This window comes from Sebastes fasciatus, chromosome 6, assembly GCF_043250625.1.
Source record: "Sebastes fasciatus isolate fSebFas1 chromosome 6, fSebFas1.pri, whole genome shotgun sequence".
Classification (NCBI taxonomy): Eukaryota; Metazoa; Chordata; class Actinopteri; order Perciformes; family Sebastidae; genus Sebastes; species Sebastes fasciatus.
The window spans coordinates 28,036,604-28,049,157 of record NC_133800.1 but is presented as its reverse complement, the minus strand read 5'-3'; the positions used below and the strand labels follow the sequence as shown (position 1 = coordinate 28,049,157).

Here is a 12,554-nt window from a genome sequence, read left to right as displayed (position 1 = left end):
TCCTCTCGGTGGTGGTTCTTCTTCTTCTTCTTCTTTGGTGTTTATTGGTGGTTGGCAAACCAGCTTATAGGTGCATTACCGTCACCTACTGGACTGGAGTGTGGAGCAGTAGATTGGCAGGAAATAAATAAAATTGAAATTGAAATTTAATTTAATTTAAAAATGAATAATAATAATATTAATAATAATAATAATAATAATAATAATAATAATAATAATAATAATAATAATAACTCAAATAAAATAAAATAACAATAATACTACTTATAATTAAATTCTCTCCATTATTCATGTGGCCCTTAAGTAATTCATTTGAAGATTGTATACTTCTCTCGGTGGTTAGGGGGTTGGCTCAGGTTTAGGAAGGGGGAAACATATCGACGGGGAAACAGTATTCGACACAAAACCGGTGTTTTTGCATTTACATGGTTGGATTTAAAGTCATAGACCTTTCTGTAGATTATTTATTTGGGATATATTAGATGTTTAATATCCCACTTCTCAGTATTTTGTATTTACTTGTTATTTACACTGTGGTTATATAGGTCTATTCTATGTCTTTTATTATTAGGCTATTTATATTTCTCTACATATATTGTGTGTTACATATTGTAATATTATGTACATCATTTATATGTTACATACTACTTTGTTTCTATTTTCTTACATTTCTTTATGCTTTTATAACTATAAGAGCAACTGTAAAGTCCCAATTTCCCTTTGAGACAAATAACGTAATTCTGATCCGATCTAATTTTTCATAGTAGCTTATATCCAAAATTGGGACATTAAACAGATAATTATTCTTTATTTCTTTGTTTGCTAATGCACATAAAGTAAGTCCAGCCTGTTCTCCCCCATGTAGTCCATATTGGAGGATGTTGCTGGACCACACATACACTTGCAAGCGCGTGTATGCAAAATCCCATCATACGTCAATCACCGCCTCAATGTCAAGAATAAGGTGTGGATGTAACAGAAGGGAGCATCCATGGAGCTAGAAATGAAGATAATTGAAGCTAATCTGATGAAGATAATTTCATAACGGGGCGTAATGACCAAAGTCTTTCTGGTAAATGCGGTTATGCAGTAAAAGTTCCTCATTCACCCTTCAATTAAAACTTCTGATGGGAAATGGAGATAATGAGCGCCAGACAGGGGGGTATATAGGAAAAAGAGAAAAAGAAGAAAGTGAGACTGACAGCCTGAGAAATGGAAAGAGATGCTACTCGTTAAATATTTTTATGGTTTTTAGTCATGTACGTTTATGGTTTGACAATTGGCACATTATTCAGTGGTGATTAAGCCATTGCGTATATAAAAAAAAAGAGGCACAGAGGCATATTCTCTGCTTTCAATGGATCATCAAAAGGTGGTGTCTCCAGAACTCACTAGCTGGTGGGATTTGACAGCATATTCTGCCACCTTTCCTTTGCAACAGGCTTATTAAACCTTAAATTAGGCAGTAGTGGAAGCTGAAGGCACATGGACAATCCGTCACCAAAGTGAGAAAACTAATTTGCAGGCCATCAACGTGTCACTTGAAATCCATGTATTTAATCGTACACGAATTTGACTTTCTGAAACCATTTAGTGTCTGACTTGAGTCTATCGAATTAAACACTTAGCGATGAGCCATCAAAGTCTAGCGAAACGCCTGCAGGGGAACTTCTTGCTGCATGAGTCAGTACACATGCATATACTGGACACACACACACACACACACCCAAACAGTCTTTTCTAAAAGCACAGTCTGAGCAAACACTACCAGGGAAAGAGATATGGCTTCTTACCACATACATATCCTCTCTTACCGCCATCAACAATGCATCGCCCACACTCCCCCTCCACTCCCCTCTCTCCAACACAACAAATATTCTCATGCACATTAACACTCTCTTCTCTGCAGGTCTGAGGGTGTGGATCATTTCTACAGGGGCCACACTTGATGGAGAGAAGACGGATCAGCAGCTGCACGTATTCATTACGCCTCCTGGAATCATCTCGCCCCATCCGGTCCCATTGACGGGGGACTCGAGCGACGTCACAACACAAGTGGGTGGATATTAGCGTGGACCATGTGCAGATTACAACACTATCCCTGTCACAGACACTCAGACCTGTGACCAGACCCTTCTGTGTGGAAGGCATAAGCTGGATTTAATGCTGCACCAGCTTTCCCCGCCGGAAGGATCTAATGCCTAGGTGATGGGATCTTAAGCAAAGGCTTTACTACTATGTGCAAAGAAGCAACACAGATGTGCGTGCTCAGTTTCCGAAAACATGGAAAGTGCCAATAGTGTGGATTATTGTACGAGGCTAAAAAAGGCAAAGGCAGACATGGATACACATGCATTACACAGCTGCAGATATTCACTTAGGAGGCCTGCCTGCTCAGGAACACTTGCAAACACATGCACACAAAGACACAAGGACACAGAGTTATTGATCTAAGAGAGTAGAGTCGCACAAACCTATGCTTACACATGATCTCTTTTACTCCAAATAGTCAAACATTTGTTTCACTTTACCTTGTCGGCATCAGCGTTGTGGAGCACCACAGGCATGTTTTCCAGCACTCTGTTATTATCTGACGCCAGCTGGGGAGACGTGCCATTTCCCACGCCGTGGTCCCTAGAGGTCAAACACAATTTTCAGACACATCTGCTCTTTCTTTTCATGTTAAAATCCCAGCCAAACCACGCACACACAGGCAGCGAACAAGCCTGCCTTTCTTTGTTTTTTACAAATAAATAAACCACGGATTTGTACACTCTCCAAAAAAGCTATTAAATCAGGAATCCCTGCACAATTTCTAAAGGGTCTGCACACCCACATGGGTGTTTTCTGTGTTCGGGCCTTCGTGGGAGTGTAGACGGAGCTTGGCTGGCTCTCCTATTTGCACCTGTTGCGGTGCTGCAGTGGGACAGCTTGCTCCTACGTGCAGGTCAGCCTCTGCAATTTCTCACCAGAGCTCTGCTTCAAATTCATTCTGATAAGAAGTGGGTGTGTAAGCCACAAAAACTCCAAAGAATACAAAACCCCTTGTGAGTGACACAGGGAAGACAGGGATTTAAAAGTTAATTGCAAAAGGTGTTTACTATACAAACAGCTGCCACTCAGCCCTCAAAGGATATGAACAGAGAGAGATCTGACTCTGAGCTGTGACGGTATGATCCTAAGAGGCTAAAGGAGAAGGGGGGGGATGGGAGATCACTGTACTGCCGAATGAATAATTATGGCAAAATCAGCGTGTGATTTCAAGTTTGTATTCGTCCAATCTAAAACGCCTACACACATATCTCTGTCTACTGTCTTTCCCACTCCTCCCCCCTGAATCTTTCTCATGAGCATGTGCCCATGCTAATTGTTAATCCTCACAGGCATCTCTTCTCCCTTTCACACCCCCTGTCACACTGCATCTCTCTATTGCCACAATTTGCATGAGCATATTTATCCCCACAATTCAGGGGCGGAGCTCAGACGTGCAGAAACATCGAGAGGAGTCGCGTGTGTCGTTTTGTCATCAGCTCTGACGTGTAGAGCGTCGTCAGCCTCACGCTGACTTGTGAAATTGTAACTGCTTCTGCTTCTGAAAACAAGCTCTCAGTCATAATGTGCCATTCGATTCCAGTGCAAATAGTCATCAAGAGATAATTTGAAAGATGTTATTTCATAAATGTGCCCCGGAAGAAACAGACATTATTGGCTATTCTTTTTCACAATAACCTTTCTCATGAGCTCTTAATTTTCATAAAGTCTTCTTCCAAGGTTATGAAAGAGGATGAAATTCAATTAGCTCCGTCCTGGTGCTGACTAAATGTCAACATGTTTTTTTTTTTTCTTTTAAATATATTGGCTTAAACTCCATTGAGAAAAGACATTTTAGTGAGACATGCTTCTCTGAGCAAACGTCCTACTAGAATTCAATAAATGCATTTATGAAAGACAGGAGGATGTGCATGGACTGGTCAAGTATGACATATTGATTCAAAGAGACTGAAGCCTCAATTTGATTTCAATTGGCCGTGGGAGTACAATAGCAGATAACTGAGACGCCAATATCAACAGTACACTGTGCAGACCGTTTAGAGCCGGGGATGGAGTATTGGCTCCGACTGCGACGCCTCATGAAAAGCTGGTCCACAATGAGAACTTAAAACGATCTAAAAGAAATCAACATTTGTCCGTCTTCCTCATTAAACGTTGAAAAGGAGACATGTTGAACATGCAGGATTGCTGCCAATTTCACACTTCTCAACGACTTGCTTACTGAAACAATGCCGCACCTGACCTCCACAACCAAGAGGGACTGTTCGCTCGATTGCAAGCTGATGACGAATGGTCTAATGACAAGTGTGGGGCAAGCTTTGTGTTGCGGTATGCTAATTGGGGTCTACTATTACATTTATCACATTAATATGGGAATTGACACCAATACTAATAAAGAAAACTGACTGTCCTGATATATTTATAAGGGAAATGTAGCACCAAATTGAGGCAGATTGCAATAACATTCGGACACTCATTTTCTGAAAACTAATCGCAGGCCAAAGATGGGGCTTAACAACCTAAAACCTGATCCAAGAGAGGAAGTTTCATTTAAAGCAGCAGTGGGTAGAAATGGAGCAAATATGATTTAAAAGGAAGTTATTTTCATAAAACGGTCACTATATTTCGACAGTAGTGCATGCGACAAATAATCGGAAAAAAATCATGTGCATCTGTGTCCTCTGGTGCTCCTAATGGCAACTGCAAGATTTCACAGTTCAGAGGAAAACAACCAATCAGAGGCGAGCTGGAGCCTGCCGTCTCTGAGCAGCTGTCAATCACTCGCAAACTCTGAATCAATATTCTGTTACTGTAATGCCTATTTCTCGCGTAAAATCTTTTCAGAAATATCTTGTAGTGTACTGTTTAGCTGTAAAATGAGAAAGTTTGCAACCCGGCAGCCATATTGAGATCAGTTGAGGAAATACCAAGCACCGCCCACCAGCCGGAGCACTACAAGATGTTTCTGAAAACATTTTACGTGAGAAATAGGCATTATAACAGAATATTAATGAGTGACGAGTGATTGACAGCTGCCTCCGTTGAATGAACAGCGAATAGGAACGCTCTCCCTCTGAAATTACCTGTGATTGGCCAAAGCCAAAGATTTTTTAAAGCCTGAAAACGGAGCCATGAGGAGGTGTAGAAGTCTAGTTTTCTCTCAGAACACCTGAATTACAATATGCTGAAAGGTTATTATGGAATTTTTCCCCAATGATGCCAAAAACATTCTGCCAACTGCAGGTTTAACATTTGAAAAACTCCCAACATTGTTTGTTTAAAGAAAGTTATATGAACCTGCATAAAGAGAGATGAATGTTGAGAGGGCTTTCATCTTCACTGCGGTTTGCTATAAAGACCAGCGTGCAGACAGTAATTACTTGGCACTGTACACTGAGTCATATTAGGTGAATTAGAGCCTGTCTGTAGCTGCTAATACAACGCAGCTGGGTCAGGTAATTCAGGGACTGCAGGGCAAAGTGAGTGGGGAGACTTCCTTTCAATCAGAGGACCAGGTGCAGGCTCTTGTGTCAGCCAATAACCACCTTGTTGACGAGTCCTTGACCTAAATTGTGATCCTAATTCTACCTGGGCTCTAACTTCCGACTCGCACTTTGGAGAGGGAACAAGCACAAAAGACACTGAGGGATCAATAAGGTAGTATGATGTCACAAATTACCAGGCCACTTGAATCTCAGCATCTCTTCTCCCAGCATTCCTCTGGCCTTCTCCATTGATCTCCTTTTTGCTGTTCTTGATGAGACGCAGGACCGGTTCGATCTCCTTCAGCAGCTCGTTGTTCTCCTCCATCCCGTTGCACAGGAGGGCGGCGCGGCTCCCGTCCCTCATCAGCAGGGGGTCCTGGCCCTGCACGCCTCCCTTCTGCAGGAGGGACTGGGTGATGGACGGGGAGGAGAGATTCTCGATGGCCCTGAGCTGGGGCTCCTTGTTGACCTGCTGTCCAGGGCTGAACGGGCTGAGAGGGGAGCAGTTCTCGTAGGACTTTGAGGGCGGGAAGGCAGGACGCGTGACCCTCACTGTGCGTTGGCGGCCGTCTCCGGACAGGGTGGTCTCCAGGTGGGTGGTGAAGCCCTCGGGCCCACGGAGGATCAGCACAGCGTGGCTCTCGGGCGACACGTTCTTCAGCGTTTCCAGGGCCCGTTCGTAGGACAGGTCCACCAGGGGCTTGTTGTTGACAGCCAAGACGATGTCGCCCACCTGCACCAGGCCGCACTCCTCCGCCGCGCCGCCACGGATCAGATCAGACACGATAACAGGCGGCTTGGACACCCTCTGCTTCACCAGAAAGCCCAGGCCACCAACCTTCCTCTTGAAAAGACGCACTGAGATGATGTTGGGCTGCAGCTGGCACACTGTGGGCTCTGACTCCTGCATGGTGCCGGCGTGTGGTTGTGTGTGTGTGTGCTTGAGTGTGTCCCCAGGGATGTTTCTGAAAAGCAACAGAAGGAGGGGAAATAGAAGTTCTATTAGTTTTAGAGGAAATTACCTTCACTGCATGATTTGTTTACAGCGTGTTGATTTGACATAAGTCAAAGAGAGTATATGAGTCATTCAAGCAGGGTGTAATATGACACAGATGATTAAATGCAGTTGAGCTACGGTTGCAAAATATCGTCATGGACATGAAATATCTATTTTCCAACTGGTCAGACCTGCTCGTACCTCTGTGATCCTCAATATTGGCATCACAGTGACTAAACACTGTGTTAAACTGTAATGTTTCAAAGGCAAATATTGGCTTGTACAGCAAACTAGAAGGCTAACAATGTTAACAGGTTCACGGCATTTGGAAAACTGAGTCACTGCGGTCTGTTCTCTCCAGTGGTGAAAAGAATTTTCCCAAGTACCGAGTACAATATACCTCTATCAAATAATAGAAATATTCTACTTTTAACTCTGCTATGTTTATTTAACAGCTGTTATAGCAGATTCAGATTTTAAATATGATGCATTATTATAGATTAAACAAGTGGTTCTCAAACTTTTTGTAGCCCCATACAGGCGAGAATATTTCCCAAGGACCCCCTCATAATCTTGACACCAATTAAGCATATTCTTACTACCATTTGTATACTCTTGGATGCCATAGGAACTATTTGTATTCTTAAACTTTTCAACTTGAATACTTCAGACCTGTTTCATAGTGATAAACAGAAACACATTTTAATTTGAATCATGCTAAGATTAGAAGAGATAATCCTTTATTAGTCCCACAGCGGGGGGATACGCAATGCTATTGAATGTTAATACCATGTATATACCTTTAAACAGGGTGATTTTATCAAAATTGCATTTGGACTCAACTTGACAGCATTTAAAGCCCACATTTCAAGTACCTGATGTCGGGACCCAGCATCTGGATGGTTTCAAGTGACCTCATGAACTCAGTAACCTGATCCTTGACCACAGGACTCATCTCAGTCCTCATTGGTTACAGTAACATTTCACCCAGAGGTGTGAAAATCACACAGAACAAAACCAGAGGAATGTTCTTTGTTCCTCCTCTTTCAACCTCTTTCTACTCTTTGCTCTTCACCTCCTGACCCAAGCTGACCAGCTGCTGGAGGTGACCCACAGCCCTCTTTCTACTCTTCATCTAAGCTCTCCAGTCCAGAAGCTGTAGAAACAGCTCTGTTCTGATCAATGGCCTGTTAGGAAACAGCCATTGCAACCAAGGAACCAAAAGGCAGACGACGCGAGTGCTCTGCCCTTTTCACCAGTTAACTTCAAGCTATCAAGCAAAGAAGTTAGCACCAAGCTAACAGCAAAGACGACATCTTTGACTTGGAACCACAACTTCAACACATGGAATCACAAACCCTTTTCTTCCATGGATTGGTAACGTACTGGGCCTTAGCATTAGCAATCGCACAGGGCTGAGCAAGACTGTCCAACTTTGATTTCTAGAAAGTACTTGTATTGATTTGGTTTAATGTTATTCATTTAGTTTGACTGTGTTGATTTATCTGTATTTGATTTTTGGGTAACTGGCTTCGCCACATCTGATGTGTTTAGTTATGCTTCACATAGACAAGGTCTTGCATGCAACTAACCATCTTTTCTAACCCACTGCATATCTAACACACATTAAGATCACATACAGAGACTGTGAATTAGTTAAACATAAACATACAGCTTCAGATAATCTTAACCCCACATCACCCCCCCCTCTCTGTCCTTCTTCTCAGAAGAACAAAGAGGTCATGTGGTGACATGCTGATGGCCATCTTTGATTCCGCCATCTTTGTAGTTTTTCAGTGCTCGCCATTTTGTTTGTAGGCCATACAGACATTTTGAGACAAGAACCCATCTTGTTCCCCCCCCCCCCTCTCTCTCTCTCTCACACACACACACACACACACACACACACACACACACTGTGTTTGGTTGTTTAGTTTAGTTATTTAGTTAGATTAATATTGTGTTTTGAACCTTTATTATCTTGTAAATAAATGTTTGTGGAATATACATGCTGGTCTGTTTAATGTTGCACAAGAGTGAATAATGCCAACCTCTGCTATGTCAAGAACCCCGATATCCTTCAACCTTTACTATCTATTTTGGTTATAGTTATTAATTTAATTATTAATCAACGTTCCAAATTGATAGTTTAGCATATATAATGAGACTATATTAACATTTTGGTCATTGGTCCCTGATTCCAGGGTGGTGCCCCGTTTATTATTGATGTTTATTGATAATCTTTATTAATATTAATAATTCTATTATTACTTATTAATTAATTTGCTAATAACCAAAACCTACTTAAGTAGAACCCCTACACTGATCTTAAACACTTTCAGAAAATGAACAGTATCAAGAATGGCATAGTCCTAATAAATCCAGATATTTAAATTTACCAGTCTAAAGCTGACTTTCAGTAAATGCTTCAACTTTAAAATAAAGAACTTATCGCTCTGTGTAACAATCATATCAGAGTTTCGATTGGCCCAAAGCTAACGTGGGCGGGAGTAATGGACACAACATGCTTGTTTTATTGGTGCAAATGGTCTTCATCTGTAGATATGCACTTTTTAATGATACAGCACAATTTTTATAATTTATAGCAAATTATTTCCCCTGGGAGTCCCCACTTTGAGAATCACTGGATTAAACTACCCAACAGTATATAAAGCGGTTAACATGTTCATACACCCATGATAATGATCCAATAGTATCGCATAATATGGGGCATTCTGCATTATGAATCTTTTGATACTGTTAGTTATATTCTGCTGGTTTCAGTGCAGGACTTTTACCATAACTGTGTATTTTTTACATGATTGCTATACTTGTACTTCTGAGTATTTCTTCCACCTCTGGTTTGCTCCATCCCCAAGAGAAGGGGAGGTGAAACATTTTTCCACAATTTGCAGCCTATTTTACGTTGCACAGAAGTGTCTGGTTGAGAAATAATAGCCTTTTGAAACCACTAACTTTACTTGTGTTGTGTAGAAACATATGGATCGCCTGTAATATTGAGCACACACATGGCTTATAAGAGCAGCCCCACTGATGATTGATAGGAATGTTTCCAATGAACACAATATTTAAGTGCACTCAGAGGAAATGCATGCAACACATCTGAACCTGCTTTTGTATTAATGCATACGAATGATGTCCGCACGTGTCTTTTGCATGATCACATCTGGCGGCGCAGCCAAGTATAGGAGAGCAGGCGCAACAATTTAGCACCAAGGTCAGCTCTCCTCCAACAACAACAACCACAACATCAGCAGCAGCTCTCTGAATGCTGCTGCACATTTTCACTCTGCACTTTTTGTTATTTCTGCTCCTCTGCAACATTTCACTGAGTTTTTTTTTTTTTTTTTTACTCTTTCCAACAGAGGGGATGCCCTTGAATGTGTGAAGTCATTGCAATAATAAAAACCAACTAATAAGCCCAATAAGTGAGATAATAGTCTTGTAAAAACCGTTCAACCAAATTTAACTGACACTTTTTTTGCATATATCACACATTGAAGGGGTCAGGTCTTTAGTACAAACACTGGCTGAACTGTCCTGGGGCTCAGGAATAACTTAAGTAAGCGGCCCCTTTAATCCTCACCCTTTGTAGCTGCACCCTACAGAGATCAGAAATTGCCAATAAGGGATGTGAGTGATGGAAATGTGATCTGAATATGAAGATTAAAATATATATTTTTTTGAGAATGCTGCAATGTCTGGCTTGGGTAGGATGATTATCTATTGAATAAAATGTTAATTATTGGTGATATACCATATTGCACCTGATTCAGAGCTAAATGAACGTTTCATAAAGAAATATGCAGACATTAAATAAGCATTAACACATTATCTGTGAGTCATCCCTAACCACAGTCATTCAGAAATTACTTGTCTATTCATTAATTAGCTTAGTTATTCCCTGGTTTGTTTCTCTGGTAACTAAGGATTTCCTCTTATTGTAAAGTTTGAGACCATCTGTGTCTGTGTACAGAGCTTGCAGCCTAATTTGCATTTAAAAACATTTCTCTTCAAATGGAGGCAAAATCAGCATCTGAACATAACATCAAATGTCTGGTTGATAATCCAAGCAGTTGTTGGGTCCCATTATTTTGTGACCATGTCTTGCAGAGGGACCCATCTGTGTCAAAATCTAGTTTTAACAGCTTTATTGTTACACTATGTATAGTGCTGGCACGGTGCATTTTTATTAAATAAATATGCGTCTAATAAAATGACCTTCCATTAAGCCTATGAATAGCCTATTACTGGTAGCTATCACACCTCACTCTGTGTGCACTGTACTAACAGGTTTATCCAAACAGGTGGGGTCATAATGAGTCTGTCATCGTCATTACCCATCACGACATTAAACAATGATAAAACAAAACTATGAGGATATGTTTCAACAAATTACAGCCTATAGCTGCATCATGCATTTCTGGAAATTCCTTCCTCTCTAATTTCTGTTGTGCATGAGAAGTCCAAATACACCATGCAAACAGAGCTGCGCGTTGCCACTAATAGAAAAAACTGTTTTCAATCAGAAAATGCAAAAAAAAAATGAATTGGTATTATTTAAATCTCATTGATAAACAATGTTTGCATGTAAAACACATGAGGACTTATCATGCAAGGATTATTAAAATGTATAGTTTGCTTTCATTTTAGCATTGATCTCAATTCAATCGGGGAAAAAAACGCACAAGATGTTCCCACCGAGAATTTAATGGGTATTTCCCAGAGCAACAAGTTCTGTCTACACTTTTTTTTTTTTTTTTGCAAAAATACAACACCAGTAATGTTAAAAAAAACTTCTTAATTTTGTGTGACAAAACAAATCAAATTGCACATTAGTTGAGGAACGCTCCATCCATCCATCCATCCATCCATCCTCAATAACATCCATCCTCCTCTCCATCCTCATCCACCAGGGGAATGCGCATGCAGCCTCATTTTTCCACAGAAACAAAAAGAACAAAATAATGAATTAAAAAGGAAACAACTCACCCCCTGAGAACAAGGTCGCTGTCACAACGACCTGCTGCAGTGAACTTGGGTTAAAACTCCTGCGCGTCTCTTTTCCTCAGCAGCTTCTGCAACGACTCTTTCATCCAACAACAACCAAAAAAAAAACGCGTCTCCAAGTCTTAGCGTCGCGCTCTGCCTCTCTAGAGACGAGGCACGCTTGTGCCTTTCCGCGCACCGGGGCGCCTTTTAAATGCAGAGCAAAGACGGAGACACAGTGACGAGCTGAGGAGAGAGCCGTGCGCGTGCATTTAAATGAACTGGGGGCGGGTATGTTATTCCGGTCTATCGTCATCACTCAGCATGCACACACAGACGACATGCACACTCCTCCTAGAGAACTACTGTAGGCCTTCAGAAAAGGTGAGGTTTGCCACTGCTACACCATGTGCACTTTTTGATTTTGATCTTCTTGAACTTGCAGTGAAGTCGGATTAGTGGAGGGGGGATGAAGATTTGAGCAGTGATTTGTAATGGAAACTCAATGGAAAAAGGCTGAAGAGCAGAAGATTTTGACTAAAATGCAACCTAAACACCCCTTCTTGCATTACCTGTTCATGTTTATGATTTGTGTGTACTTACACTGTTAAGAATTTCCCAGTAAAATAACAGTGAAGAACTGATGGCAGCATGGTTGCCTTTATGTTACTGTAAAATTAACATTATTATACTGTCGCTGAAATTTACAGCTTTGTACTGTTAATGAAAAATACAGTTTTTTTTAATTAATTTCACAGTATTTTACAGTTAACTTACTGTTTAAAGATACATTATATAGCTGTTTTTCCACCTTTCTTTTACATTATCTTACTGATTTGTTTTAATGCACTATTTAGATTGTATTTTTTTACATACATTTTACTAAACATAATTTTTTGCCTAGATGAATAGACTTAGCAGGTTACAGACATAGGAATAGTCACATTAAATACAATTAAAGGCACTTGTTAGGAAAAAGGTTATAATAGACTTGTTGACACTTTTCCCAA

At 40.8% G+C, this 12,554-nt stretch overlaps 1 protein-coding gene across 1 annotated transcript in view; it reads right to left on the bottom strand.

The window, feature by feature from the left end:
* The window catches only part of nos1 (nitric oxide synthase 1 (neuronal)), a 45,105-nt gene extending 33,420 nt beyond the window's left edge, over nt 1-11,685 (bottom strand). Inside the window, exons 1-3 of the mRNA XM_074638997.1 lie at nt 11,548-11,685; nt 5,732-6,502; nt 2,532-2,634 (exon numbers count right to left, since the gene is read on the bottom strand). Coding sequence (XP_074495098.1) covers nt 2,532-2,634; nt 5,732-6,447 — 819 coding nt within the window. The 5' untranslated portion in view covers nt 6,448-6,502; nt 11,548-11,685. The remainder of the gene's footprint in view (nt 1-2,531; nt 2,635-5,731; nt 6,503-11,547) is intronic.
* Nucleotides 11,686-12,554: the final 869 nt, after the last annotated feature.